The sequence below is a fragment of the Salvelinus fontinalis genome, chromosome 24, assembly GCF_029448725.1.
Source record: "Salvelinus fontinalis isolate EN_2023a chromosome 24, ASM2944872v1, whole genome shotgun sequence".
Lineage (NCBI taxonomy): Eukaryota > Metazoa > Chordata > Actinopteri > Salmoniformes > Salmonidae > Salvelinus > Salvelinus fontinalis.
In genome coordinates this window covers 18,165,008-18,177,546 of record NC_074688.1, presented here as the reverse complement: position 1 = coordinate 18,177,546, position 12,539 = coordinate 18,165,008, and the positions used below count along the sequence as shown (strand labels likewise).

General features: G+C 42.2%; 3 protein-coding genes across 6 annotated transcripts in view; 2 read left to right on the top strand and 1 right to left on the bottom strand.

The window, feature by feature from the left end:
- Window positions 1-911, bottom strand: part of LOC129822084 (multiple epidermal growth factor-like domains protein 6) — a 91,910-nt gene extending 90,999 nt beyond the window's left edge. For both annotated transcript variants that reach the window (XM_055879986.1, XM_055879987.1), the window contains exon 1: window positions 604-911. In XM_055879986.1, coding sequence (XP_055735961.1) covers window positions 604-686 — 83 coding nt within the window. In that variant the 5' untranslated portion in view covers window positions 687-911. The remainder of the gene's footprint in view (window positions 1-603) is intronic.
- Window positions 912-2,865: 1,954 nt separating this feature from the next.
- On the top strand, window positions 2,866-7,702 carry LOC129822083 (mitochondrial fission factor homolog B-like). 3 transcript variants are annotated; one of them, XM_055879982.1, is made up of 8 exons: window positions 2,866-3,062; window positions 3,767-3,981; window positions 4,180-4,352; window positions 4,685-4,776; window positions 5,550-5,714; window positions 6,505-6,561; window positions 6,891-6,981; window positions 7,113-7,702. In XM_055879982.1, exons 2-8 carry the CDS (start codon window positions 3,771-3,773, stop codon window positions 7,242-7,244), a joined length of 921 nt encoding a protein of 306 aa, XP_055735957.1. In that variant the 5' UTR covers window positions 2,866-3,062; window positions 3,767-3,770; the 3' UTR covers window positions 7,245-7,702. The 3 variants fall into 3 exon arrangements, with proteins under 3 accessions (XP_055735957.1, XP_055735958.1, XP_055735960.1); XM_055879983.1 differs by lacking the exon at window positions 5,550-5,714; XM_055879985.1 differs by lacking the exons at window positions 5,550-5,714; window positions 6,505-6,561.
- A 381-nt stretch (window positions 7,703-8,083) lies between these two features.
- LOC129822082 (39S ribosomal protein L44, mitochondrial-like) lies at window positions 8,084-10,334 on the top strand. Its single transcript, XM_055879981.1, has 4 exons — window positions 8,084-8,682; window positions 8,869-9,337; window positions 9,469-9,647; window positions 9,884-10,334. The coding sequence occupies exons 1-4, from the start codon at window positions 8,507-8,509 to the stop codon at window positions 10,083-10,085; spliced, it is 1,026 nt and encodes a 341-aa protein (XP_055735956.1). The 5' UTR covers window positions 8,084-8,506; the 3' UTR covers window positions 10,086-10,334.
- The last annotated feature ends 2,205 nt before the right edge of the window (window positions 10,335-12,539 follow it).

Genomic DNA, 12,539 nt, shown 5'->3' with positions numbered 1-12,539 from the left:
AGGGATTTATAACACACTTTTGTACAAATGTGTATTTCTGCATCTGCACACACCATCTGGGTTCAATAGACAGCAGGCTAGGTTAATTAGATAAGGGACGTTTTAGGCTCTTATAGTCATGAAAATATCCTTCTGAATGCGTGTCCTGCACACGCTCATTCTTTTCGCGAAGTCTCTTGAGAAATGCACATTCCTTTACATCCTCAGCATAATAATGATCATGCTTGCCGGGTAAAGTAATATGGTTTATTCTACGTGGGGTGACGCCTAGAGGACAAACGCATCCAGATTACTGCTGTGCAGTCAAAAAAGACAAGAGTACACCGTACAGATATAACGTTCGTATCCAACAGTAGAAAACAGTGACAACAACGTCTAATAACCATGATACGAGGCTGTGGTTGATCCCTTTAACCAAAAGCATGTTGAAACATGCTGCATTAAAACATTTCCATTGAAGAGCCGCGAAAACCAAGTGGACTATTTATTCATTTGGTTATTTACAGACTCAAATGTTCATGTGTCTCAGAGACAGACAGTGTAGTGTGCTCATGTATTAGATGATTCAACATACAATATTCGAGCAACTCTTAATTCACTCACATGTCAGGTTGTAACTCCAGAGATGGTGCGGTGCGCGCGGTGTCCAGTGCTATCATACACCACATTAAAACGTTCAAGAACATTATTAATTCACAGAGGGAAGACTACAAAGTAAAGAGTGATGCGGTGAAGGTAAATATCTCCTATAGTCCCATCAAATAATGATGTGCATCCTGTCTCCGACTGTGAACGCATCGAAACAGGACTACAATGCTTCCAGATTGTCCCGTGTCTACAGAGTTTGAGAGAGGGTCTTCTTGTCCTCAGCTTGCATCCATCCCCCTTCGTCGTACGAGCTCTATTCACAGTTCCGGAGTACCACCCACGAGCACTAGAGGGTCCCTATCATCACCAATGAGATCGATCTTTACTCAGCTCTCCCAAGCTTTTCAACTGTGTATTTTGATCTATGAAAAGTGCAGACTATTGAACTTTAACTTCATACACTAAATAGATTCTGATTGGTTTGATTATTGATCCATTTACGACCTTTATTTACGAGATCAAAAACATTTACCAACCCTAAGACTTTTTGACACCTTCCCGCTTTATTTTTTTTCTTTTCTGGAACCTGTAGGACTATTTGATGTTGTTTTGTTGGAGTTCATTGAGGATTCAATTAGAAAGCGTTGATTTGGAAACAGCGACATCCACTGTTGTTGTCATTGAATCGTGCATTTATACATTGCAATGTATTATAGGAGACTACCCTACAAGCGCAAATGTGCGGTTCTCTCAGAAGTTAATTCAGATGTTTTTTTTAATGTAGGCTCACAGTGCTGAGTGCAAAGTGGTTCATCAATAGCTTTATGTGTGTGTTTTTCTCTCCATCCTACTCTTCTCAAACTTCTCCCTCTCTCTCCACTTCTTTCTCTCTTTTTTCTCTTTCCATCTTCTCCTTCAATCACTTCAACTCCACCTGTCACTTTCTGCATCTCCTTCTTTGCCTTCTCTTTGACATCTACTTTTATTTTGTCAATCTCATTCACTTAATTGTTTAATAATCTGTCCTGTTCTTGTAATATTCTACCTTCTCTTATTCACATCCACTTTCAACCTTTCCACTACCTTATTCTTCCTCTCCAACTTCTCTTTCTTCTTTTCCAACTTTCCCAACTTTCCAACTTTCTCCAATATGTCTAGCTTCTTGCTCTTTTTCTCCAGTTTCTCTTTCTGCTTATCCAACCCCTTGTCTTTCATCACTACCTACTCCCTCTTCTTCACCACCTATCTCTGCATTGCCACCTTCTCCTTCCTTTCTACCCCTCCTTCTTCTTCTTCATTTCCTCCTTTGCACTCTCCACTCCTTGCCTTCTCCAACACATTCTCTTTTATTTCCACCTTCTCTCCATACTTATGGATTTTCTCCAGCTGTGTCTTCTATAATCTCCTGCATCCATACTCTCTTTAACTCTCTCTATCTCCCTCTCAATCTCTGCACATGTTTTTGCTCAAACCCTCAAATAATTGTGATAAAACTGCTGAATAAGTAGGCTAAATCATTTGTATCAGTTAATAATACGTCAGGCAACATTTTAGGAAAATCTATGCATTCTTATGATCAAACAATAAAAACGTTTGCTTAAATATGTTTTGACCCATGGTTAATAAGTACCCACCATGTGAGTGCAGAAATCCAGTGGTATAAAGTACTTACGTAAAAATACTTTAAATAATTGTTTAAGTAGTTTTTATGGTATCTACTTTTCTATTTATATTTTTGAGTACTTACTTTTACTTCACTACATTCCTAAAAAAATTGAAACTTTTTACTCCATACATTTTCCCTGACACATTTTGGATGCTTAGCCGGACTGAAAAATAGTCAAATGCACGCACAACAGAACATCCATTGTCATCCCTACTCCCTCCGATCTGGCAGACTCGCTAAACACAAATGCTTCGTTTGTAAATTATGTCTGAGTGTTAGTGTGGCCCTGGCTATATTTACATTTAAAACGCAAGAAAATGGTGCCGTCTGGATTGATTAATATAAGGAATTTGAAATTATTTTGATGCTTAAGTATATTCGAGCTATTACATTTGCTTTTGATACTTAAATAAAAACCAAATACTTTTAGACTTTTACCCAAGTAGTATTTTACTGGATCACTTTTACTTTTACTTGAGTCATTTTCTATTAAGGTATCTTTACTTTTACTCAAATATGACAATTTGGTACTTTTTCCACTGCTGTAGAAATCATTATCACAGATATAATAACAGATATTTTACAGTATGGAAAACAAGAATTTTCATGTGACGTAAACAACTTCCTGTTTGGGTCCACCATCCATGACATTCATTCAGGGCGGTAGTGTACGTTGTTGTCCCTTTCAGACTCCTGGAATCAACATCTGAAGATGCTACATCCTCTGTAATGCACCCTTGAATCTTCAGCTGGACCATATCCGTTTTTTCACGTATATTTAATTGCTGGGAGAAGAACAAACCAAAGGGTAAGGCCAGCTAGCTACTACTATCAGCTAGCTTGCTGTTCAGCTAGAAATGGTGTTTCGAAAAGCTAGCATGCTAGTGACGTGCTAGCTAACTGTCTGTCATACAGACATTTCAAAGTATCTGGTCAGGCCGCAGTCATGTAGTTAGCTTGCTACTCGCTGAATAATGCTTGGAATTGCATTTATGGGGCTTTATTTCGGTAAACATTACAGACAGTAAGCGCACCAACAGAACTAACGTTAGATAGCTAACTTAGCTTGCTAGCCAGTTTGAGACGTAGCGAGTTATGTTTGTTGATATTCCAGCCATCCAAGGTCTATTTTGGTTTCATTGGTGAAAATACTACTGTGCATTTGGTATTAGTAAGTGGTCCTCATCTGGAGAGTGGAAATGCATTCAGGCCGTTGATTCAGATGCTCCTTTTATTCTTATCACATGATGGCGTCACGAGAATTCGTTCTATTTTAATTCATAAAGAATACCATCGCCGTCAAGGTTTCCTGGGGTATAGTTAAAAATAAACCTATATGTGGCTACATGGATAACCATTTATTTTAGGACCTCTTCTCTTAATAGATAATACAATGGCAAGCAAGTTTTACTTTATTGTTGTCAAAGGGAATCCCAAACTATATTGTGTAACCAGTTAGTTGGGTCAGCTGATATTGAAAGTGAAAATATTTTGTCTTTGTATATTTTCCAGCCAAATGAACGGAGCAGCATTCCCCTCTCCTACTGCAGAGATGGCGGAGATGAACCGCATCCACTACGAGCTGGAGTACACAGAGGGCATCAGCCAGCGCATGAGGATTCCAGAGATGCTCAAAATGGGCCCCTACGGTCATGACAACCCCGAGGCAGGCTCACGTGACCTGCACAACGTCATGATGCAGGTCCCAGAGAGGATCGTAATGTCAGGTAGCTACTACGTTGGGTCTCTGTAGTGTTGATACTCCTGGGCCATGTTCATTGGGCTCAAAACGGGATGAATTGTTTTCAAATGGATGGGGTTCTCACTGATACTAGTTTCCTTTTCCATTGCAAACAATGTTAATCTTACTGAACATAACCCTGTATTAACCCTTATGTGACACCCTGCCTGACTGCTTTTCTCAGGAGCTAGTGAGGACTCCCAGTTCCCCAGACCCAGAGATCTGGACCTGATCCAGTCCACCCCGCTAGAGAGCCTGTCCCTGAAGACCCCTCCTCGGGTCCTCACCCTCAATGAGCGGCCACTAGACTTCATGGAAATGGAGCGCAGTGCAGCCCCAGCCCAGCCAAGTGAGGAGGTAAGGTAGTGGGGGCGGGAGAGTCTAGAAATGGACAGAGATCGTACTGATGGGGTGATGCAATGGACCAGGCATGTGTGAACAAGCGATATCAAACCCTGGTCATCCAAGCAGCTCAAGACTGTGCTAGCCCTCTGAGCTAAAGCCTAGACATTAGTTCTGTGAGCTTACACAAATGTTCAGATCTCTGGCAAAGCCATTTGTCTTGTGAGCATAGTTCATAGAACCACTTCCTCTACACTGACAATGGGGAGTTTGTTTGAAAGTGATGGCAAAGTCAGTATTTTACGGGAAGAGGATATCAGTATTTACATGTTCTCCACTCCTCATAGGTGCGTTCGCAAGGGCGGTTGCGGCGGGAACGTTCAGCCAGCGAGAACACCACTGTCCGTCACAATAGCCAGATTGCCAGAAACGATTCAACGTAAGTAGCCTATCAACTGTGGTCCATACCCCAGTAGTGCCATGCACAATCCACCAACACACCCCTCTCCTCTTCCGCAAGCCTGTTCTTCTTCCTTCCATCTGTCCAGTGGTTTTCCCTGTCTGCTGGCCTGTTTGTCCATCTCTCACTCTGTTCATTTGTTGTGATAATGATCTGGCTTTCGTTGGGTGTTTCTAGCCTGTGGTGTTGCCCACTGTAGCCTGTTTGGTTGGTAGTTGTATCCGGGTCTGCAACCTGTGCTGTTGCAGTTCTGTGTCAGTGTGAGATTAGTGCAGCTCCCTCCTGTCCTGAGCATGGTACTAAAACTTACTCTTAATTCTCTTCACTATTAACCTATGAATTTACTATACTGTACCAGGGAGAGGCACATTACAGTAAACATGGCATAGAGCCATTTAATTTGTTAAAAGCTTATTTCACTATACAAAGTCCTTAGGGATCCTGTTTTGTTCAGAGCATCTTTGTGGGGGATGACTCATTGGGACCTTAATTAGGACCTTTCCATGCTTTTGTGTCCGTATCTCCCTTCCTGGTAGAGGGTTAGGTATAGTTCAGTGGTGCACTAGTATGATCTGTTTGACATCACCCCATCAGTACCATCTCTGTCACTCTTTGGTGGCTGTTATCTCTGCGCAGTGAGTAAAGTGCGGATGGTCTTTCTCCCCTCCCTCTCCTTCACTCTCTCTCCCCCTCTCCCCTCTCTCTCTCTGCTCTGTTTTCTCTGGCTTGGCCACTCATGTTGGTGGGGGCAGTGTGACCCCGTCCCTCCCAGCCCCTCTCCGCGCCTGTCCCCCTCTCGCCATGGCCGAGGACGAACAGAACCTGTACAGCGCTAGCGGCGTTCTCTCTTTCATCCAGTCCACCACGCGCCGGGCCTACCAGCAGGTCTTGGAGGTTCTGGACGAGAACCACCGCAGGTGACCCCATGACCCCTCCTCTTAAGGTCATCTCTAGGCTGACCTCTCCCACTCTGCTCACCGTGCAGAGATTAACCCCTCAATTCAATACAATACAATTGTATTAATCCTCTCTGAGGCAATGAAGTCCCTGCTGTTGTCTCTTTCGCATGGACAGGGTCATCAAATCAGTTCTCGGCTGTTGGACAATTGAACAAAAATTATAATCGTATAATTTGGACATTTGCTCAATGAACAAAATGATTTGTCTTGACCGTATTTTAATCATTTCTTTTGGGGCAATGGGTAGGGAACACCTGGTAATTTGTAACACTCAGTAACACTATTAATATGTCATGATGTATATTTATTTGTCATTGCAAATCAAGATTGACTTTGTCTGATGTGCTGTTATTGAGCTGTGGCCTCACTCAGTGCTTGACTGAATTGGTTGAGAGGAGAGTAGTGTGTAAAGCGAAGTCATATTTTCATTGGAAACAGAAGAGTTTTCAATTAGTGCTGTTCTTGCTCGATCCATGTGCTGTAAGGCCATTTTCAAGCAATGTCAACAGCCAACCTATATAGTGATGTGTATTGTCTACTCTGAGGAGAAGTGTATTGGAGATGAATATATTGGTAGTCTTACAGAGGTCTGTTTTACACTGTATGATCAAAGTCATGAGACATTGGAACTATGAATTTCAAGAGTGAGTGTGAGAGAAATTGGGATTGCATGTGTGAGACACTGTACTTTGGCGTGCTGCTCTATCTCTATTGCTTCCTCTCTCTCCCCTGTTTCTGCCTTCTTCAGCAAGCCATCGCTGCGAGGGGGGTCTGCCTTGACCTCCAATCCTCTGCATGAATCCAGGTAACTCCACCTGGCACGTAGACTTCACCCCTCTCTCTTTCTCCCTCTCCGTTCTTTTTCCTCCTCTTTCCTTTCATCATATAGGCCATAGTTATTGTCAGAAGAGGGTGAGTGTTGCTGTCAATAATAGTTGAGAAGATAGTTGGGCAATGAATAATGCATGTCTATTGAACTGTTGTCAATGTATTGTCAATTTATAATAGACAATAATTGATTGACAATCTGTCTTTTACATCATCATTGATCAACGATCGGAAAGATCATCATGCCTGATCCATGGATAGAAATGCTTAACCAGGATCTGTTTGGTCTATTTCTCTTCACCCAAGGCTTGCCTTGGCCACTCTAGACACTACTCTGGATGTCTCCATGGCTCCTGATGACATGGCTGTCGTAGATGCAGCAACACTACGACGGCAGGTCTGCTCCTAATACATCTAGACTGTACTGTACTTAATGATATACTGGAAGGTATATCATTAAGCCCACATGTTTTGTTTTTGCTATATTGGTTGGTGGTGTTGATGTGATTTTCATTGGTGTGCCTATAGATCATTAAGCTAAACCGGAGGCTCCAGCTCATAGAAGAGGAGAACAAGGAGAGGGCCAAGCGTGAGATGATTATGTACTCCGTCACCGTAGCCTTCTGGCTTATCAACAGCTGGGTTTGGTTCCGCCGCTAGAACCCTTTCCTCGGATCCACTGTCGGAGAGTGGAGAACAAAGCCTCTCCTCTTCTATGTGTCAAATGTTAGCAAAATGTACTCTCTGCACTTAGTCCCATCACTGGATGGCCTTGCTATTGGGCAATGGGATGTTTGTTTGCATTTAATTTTATTGTAACCATGTACTTGTAAAAAAAATTGCAATGCTATATAATTGGATTTTGGGGGGGCTTAAGAAGCAACGCTTGACTCGGCTGTAAATATTTCTTAATGATACTCAGTTGTAATCATTGCCCCCGAGGCATTTCCAACTGATAAGAGGTCTAAAGAAAAGGAAAAAATAAGCCACAGTGGAGACGAATCGAAATGGGCTACATATGTTAAATATTTATTTGGGACTGGAGTGATGTGAAAAGATGTAAAAATGTTGTGAAGTACTACTGTTAAATTGTAAGATAATACATAATGTTACATTTTCTCATGAGTTTAATTGATGTATAATACTGCAACGAAACAGTCACACTATTGCTATTACACCATTTGATTCATTATGTATGGCCCATATCCACCAAGCCATAGGCATGATATGCTTTTTCTCATATTTTATCTTCAGTTCCTACCTCTTTTTTTTTTTACCAAGAACTCGCTGGCTGGAGCACAATGTTTCCAAATTGGTTGTAGTTTTCAGTCATAATGTACCAGCATATTATGCTGAGATTCATACAATTTTATTTGAATAAATTACAAAATAGTAAATTCTGATGTTTAGATATATTAGTTGTTACCGGTATTAATTAGCAGTGTTGGGGAAGCTACTATGAAAATATAGTTTACGGAGCTACCAATTACTTCACACTGGAAGAAACTAAGATACGCTAAAGCTACCCTTAAGAAAATATGGCTTCATTAACTAGTTACTTAGAAAAAGTAGTTCACAACCTCCAAACTACTTCATGAACAATTATCACATCTAAATGTCATAGACTACAAATTGCAAGGACATATCACTCTTGGGTCAGATGTTAAAGAATGTGTAATTTTGCCTTTTGAACACCAAGCTACTGCTAAATATATTTAAATTACTAGTTGAACTAAATGTAGGTCACTACTCCGTAACACTTAATTAGTATGAAGTATATTGTTATTACAAAGTAAATTGGAACCACGTCTATGGTTGGAAGTTGGAACCCTCTTCTGATCATTTTCTAAACTGGAACAAACTTAGGGCTTTAGGGTTGCTGTCCGGAACGTGTTTATTGTTACACACCGTCAGAAACTGTCATGGCATCCGGATATATTGTAAATCGTGGTGTGCTAACGTATGGAATTCACTATCATCATGTTTGTAGAAATGTACTCCTTACACAGACCCGAGAGAAGAAGCGATGGATGAAAGCATATACTCTTTTGATGGAAAGAAAGTTGAAGATAGAAGGGCTTCCACCACCTAAGCCACGGTAATGCTAGCTAAGATAGCTTGGTATCATAGGGATCAAGTCAAGGCCATTGTGTTGGTGCTCATGGTTAACGTTAGCTGAAATTACTATATTATAGCCAATATAGAAGACCACTGTATCTTAGGTACATACTGATTACATGCACCGTGGTCATAGTTATTAATTTCCCTATGTTCTGTCTCCTAGCTCTCAAAAGCCTAACTGGGACTACCATGCAGAGGTCCAGGCATTCAGCAGCCGCCTTAAAGAAAACTTCTCCCCAGAGCTGCTGAAGATAGCCTTCGTGAACCCCTGTTACATTCAGTCAGAGAAAGAGAGGAGGCAGGCACTCGGCGTGGACTCTGAAACGGCCGCTCTGGTCCTGGGGGACAACATTCAGCTGAACACACAGGGCTTGGAGTTCACCAAGAGCTTCCTGTCTGACTGGTGCAGGGCCAGCTTCCCTAGCCTGCCCAGCAAAGGAGTGGTCGCCATTGTCGGCCACCTGACCAGTCATCCAGTAGTTTGCCATGTGGCGCGGAACCTCGCCATCGAGGACCTAACTATGAGCGCTCAATTCCCTGTCCCTGATGAAGTATTGCACAGTACGTTCCTCGCTGTAATCGGAGCACTCCAAGAGAGCAGTGGACCTGAGAGAGCAGGCCTTTTCCTTCGGGTAAGAGGAAGATCCTCACAACTTTCAACACACACCCAACTAACGGTTAAGATTAAACATTTCAAATGAACATTAGATTGCTTGTGTATCTAAAATGATCACACCTCCCATGCCTTCTTTTCTCCCACCAGGATTTCCTGGTCACCCAGTTGGTAGGTAAAGACCTGTTTGAAATGTGGTCGGTGGTGAACCCCATGGGGCTGCTGGTGGAGGAGCTGTCCAAGAGGAACGTGGCCCTCCCAGAGCCTCGCCTCACCAGGTCGGCCGGCGCCAGAACCGTGCTCCCACTCTACTTTGTAGGGCTGTACAGGTACGCCTCACTGGCCACTCCCATCAGTATGCCTCCTGATAAATCCAGGAGGTTTTCCTGATCACGAGACCTGACCAGGAATACGCTGTGACCCAGGACCTAAAGTCTTTTCCCCCCTGGTCGGGACAGATGATCAGGAAAATCTATTGCCGTTACTTATGGAGTGTGTGGTAGTGTTCTGCCGGTAGTTTGTTTATTGATTATGCTACTGAGTGAGTGTGTGTGTTTGTCCTCAGTGATAAGAAGCTTTTTGCAGAGGCTCCAGGGGAGACCGTTCTGGCTGCAGAGGAGGAGGCGGCACGCGTGGCCCTGAGGAAAATCTATGGCTACACTGAGAACCGGAGACCCTGTGACTTCTCTGCAGCAGAGGAGCAGCTCAGGCTCCTACCCTCAATCCATCAGCAGCAGCTAAAGGACATGTCACCCCAAGCACTATAATGTCTTCCATCAGTTGACGAGAGCTCATGACATGCCACGGGGTCAAAGTCAAGCGGTTCCCTTAGCCTATTAGGACCAACCTCTCACAGACTCATAACCCCAGACCTAGGGATACCCTCCAAACTATGTGGTCTGCTCAGCCCTGTAAATTAGAGGACTGTCCTTTGGCAAAATAATGTTTTTTTTGTGTAATATATTATTGATGTAAAAGCTAAATGTTTCATGTCCATAATAAATATGTATCCCTGAGCACGTCTCTTGAAATAATGTTTATTATACCATCTTTGGTTTAACCTGTCTGCTTATTATTGGGTGTTATTCATTGATGTATGACTGTCCCACAACAGTTGACATTAGTCTGCTCTAAAAAAAAACATGGGTTTGCAATGTGGAAAATCTCTGGATTGATATCACAAGAGCAGAATCCACGACACTATAAATTGGAAGGTCATTTTTGGGCTAGTCAGGATCACCTGCTGTGATTGGTTGCCAGGACAATGTCCCTGACATCCATAGTGGGAGATGTGGCTCCCGCTTTTATCCACTGCAACCAATCTGCAGAACTTGGAGTGAGAACTCGACTTGAGTGTCTGGCCTGGTTTATTAAAGCAGTATTTTACCATGAAAAGTCTGACACCAGTATAGACACCTGTTTTGTCACTTTGCAAATGCACTTTTATTGTGCATTTATTTGCACAGGATGGGAACCAACTGGATAATTGCTCTTAGACCTCAACTGGGTAATCTGTCTTTTACTTCAAATTACTTTTACAGAAAGTATTTGGATTCTGTAATTCATTATTACAAATTTAATATTTTATCTGTAGTGATTGCAAGCAAAACATAGCATGGCTGAACAGTGATGTTATATGTGGGTGTGTAATATACACTCATTTCACTCTCCATCCGGCCCACTTCATGCCAACTGTGCTATCATCCCTCCCTGGTCCCTCGAAGCATCGGCAGCAGAACCTGTGGGCTTAGCTTCCTTCTTGTCTGTTCTTTTTAAAAGCAGTAATTTAGCCTTAGGTGGAGAATGAAGGGCCCTATCTGCAGGCAAGAAGTGTAGGCCACCCCTAATAGGCCTACATCCCAATATATTCATCACTAGGATCACAGAGCAGGGTAGAAGGGGTTGCATCCTCCTCATTCATGTTCATCTGTATTTTGTCTTAAAATTAACATCTGCACTTATTTATCTGCACTGATAAATTTGTATTGAGAGACTAATGTTTCTTGGCCCGGATTCAAAAAGCATCTCAAAGTAGGAATGCTGATCTAGGATAAGTTTTGACTTTTGAATCGTATTGACAAGAGTGGCAACCTCATCCTAGATCAGCACACCGATTCTGAGATGCGTTATGAATATATGCCCTGTACTCTTGACCTATTTTAAGCAAGTGTCCTCCAAGGTAAGCTGTCAAAGCAGACCTTCTCTCAGATGTAGGCTACTCAGTGGGACCTAGTCACCCTTGGAGTTCAAATCAAATTGTATTTGTCACGTGCCGAATACAAATGCTTACTTACAAGCCCTTAACCAACAACGCAGTTTTAAGAAAAAATATGTGTTAATTAAGAAAGTAGTTACTAAAATAAACTGACTAACAAATACCTTTGAAAAATTACAAATAATTAAGGAGCAACAATAAAATAACAGTAGTGAGGCTACATACAGGGGGTACCGGTACAAAGTCAATGTGTGGGTAAACAGATTAGTCGAGGTAATATGTACATGTAGGTAGAGGTAAAGTGACTATGCATGGATAATAAACAGAGAGCAGCAGCAGCTTAAAAAATGGGGGTGGGAGGGGGGCAATGCAAATAGTCTGGGTAGCCATTTGATTAGCTGTTCAGGAGTCTTATGGCTTGGGGGTAGAAGCTGTAAAGAAGCCTTTGGGACCTAGACTTGGTGCTCCGGTACCGATTGCCGTGTGGTAGCAGAGAGAACAATCTATGACTAGGGTGGCTGAAGTCTTTGGCAATTTTTAGGGCCTTTCTCTAACTGGTATAGAGGTCCTGGATGGCAGGAAGCTTGGCCACAGTGATGTATGTTCCAATAAACAGCACTTGTTTTCATACAGTAGGAGCCAAGGATGTGCAGCAGTCACTCACATGGGCACAGCAGCCTTTTCTTTTACTTTCAATGCAGTAGTCCATCACACTATATGTACCTCAACATTGTGTGCTGTTTTTTTCTGAATGATAAGAAAAGCAATGAGAATAGCACATTCTCAAATAGTGTTCCACCACTAATAAATAAGCAATTTATGATTATTGAAATGTATAACACATAATCGCCTAAGGTGACATACAAATCTTCTACACATCTCTGACATCTTCAATTCTATTCTCTTCTAACTATTCTATTCCTCTAATTCTTGTTCCAATGTAATGATACCCTAATAATAGATTTACATCTTAAGATGTATGAGATGGGGGGTGTTTCCTCTTTGT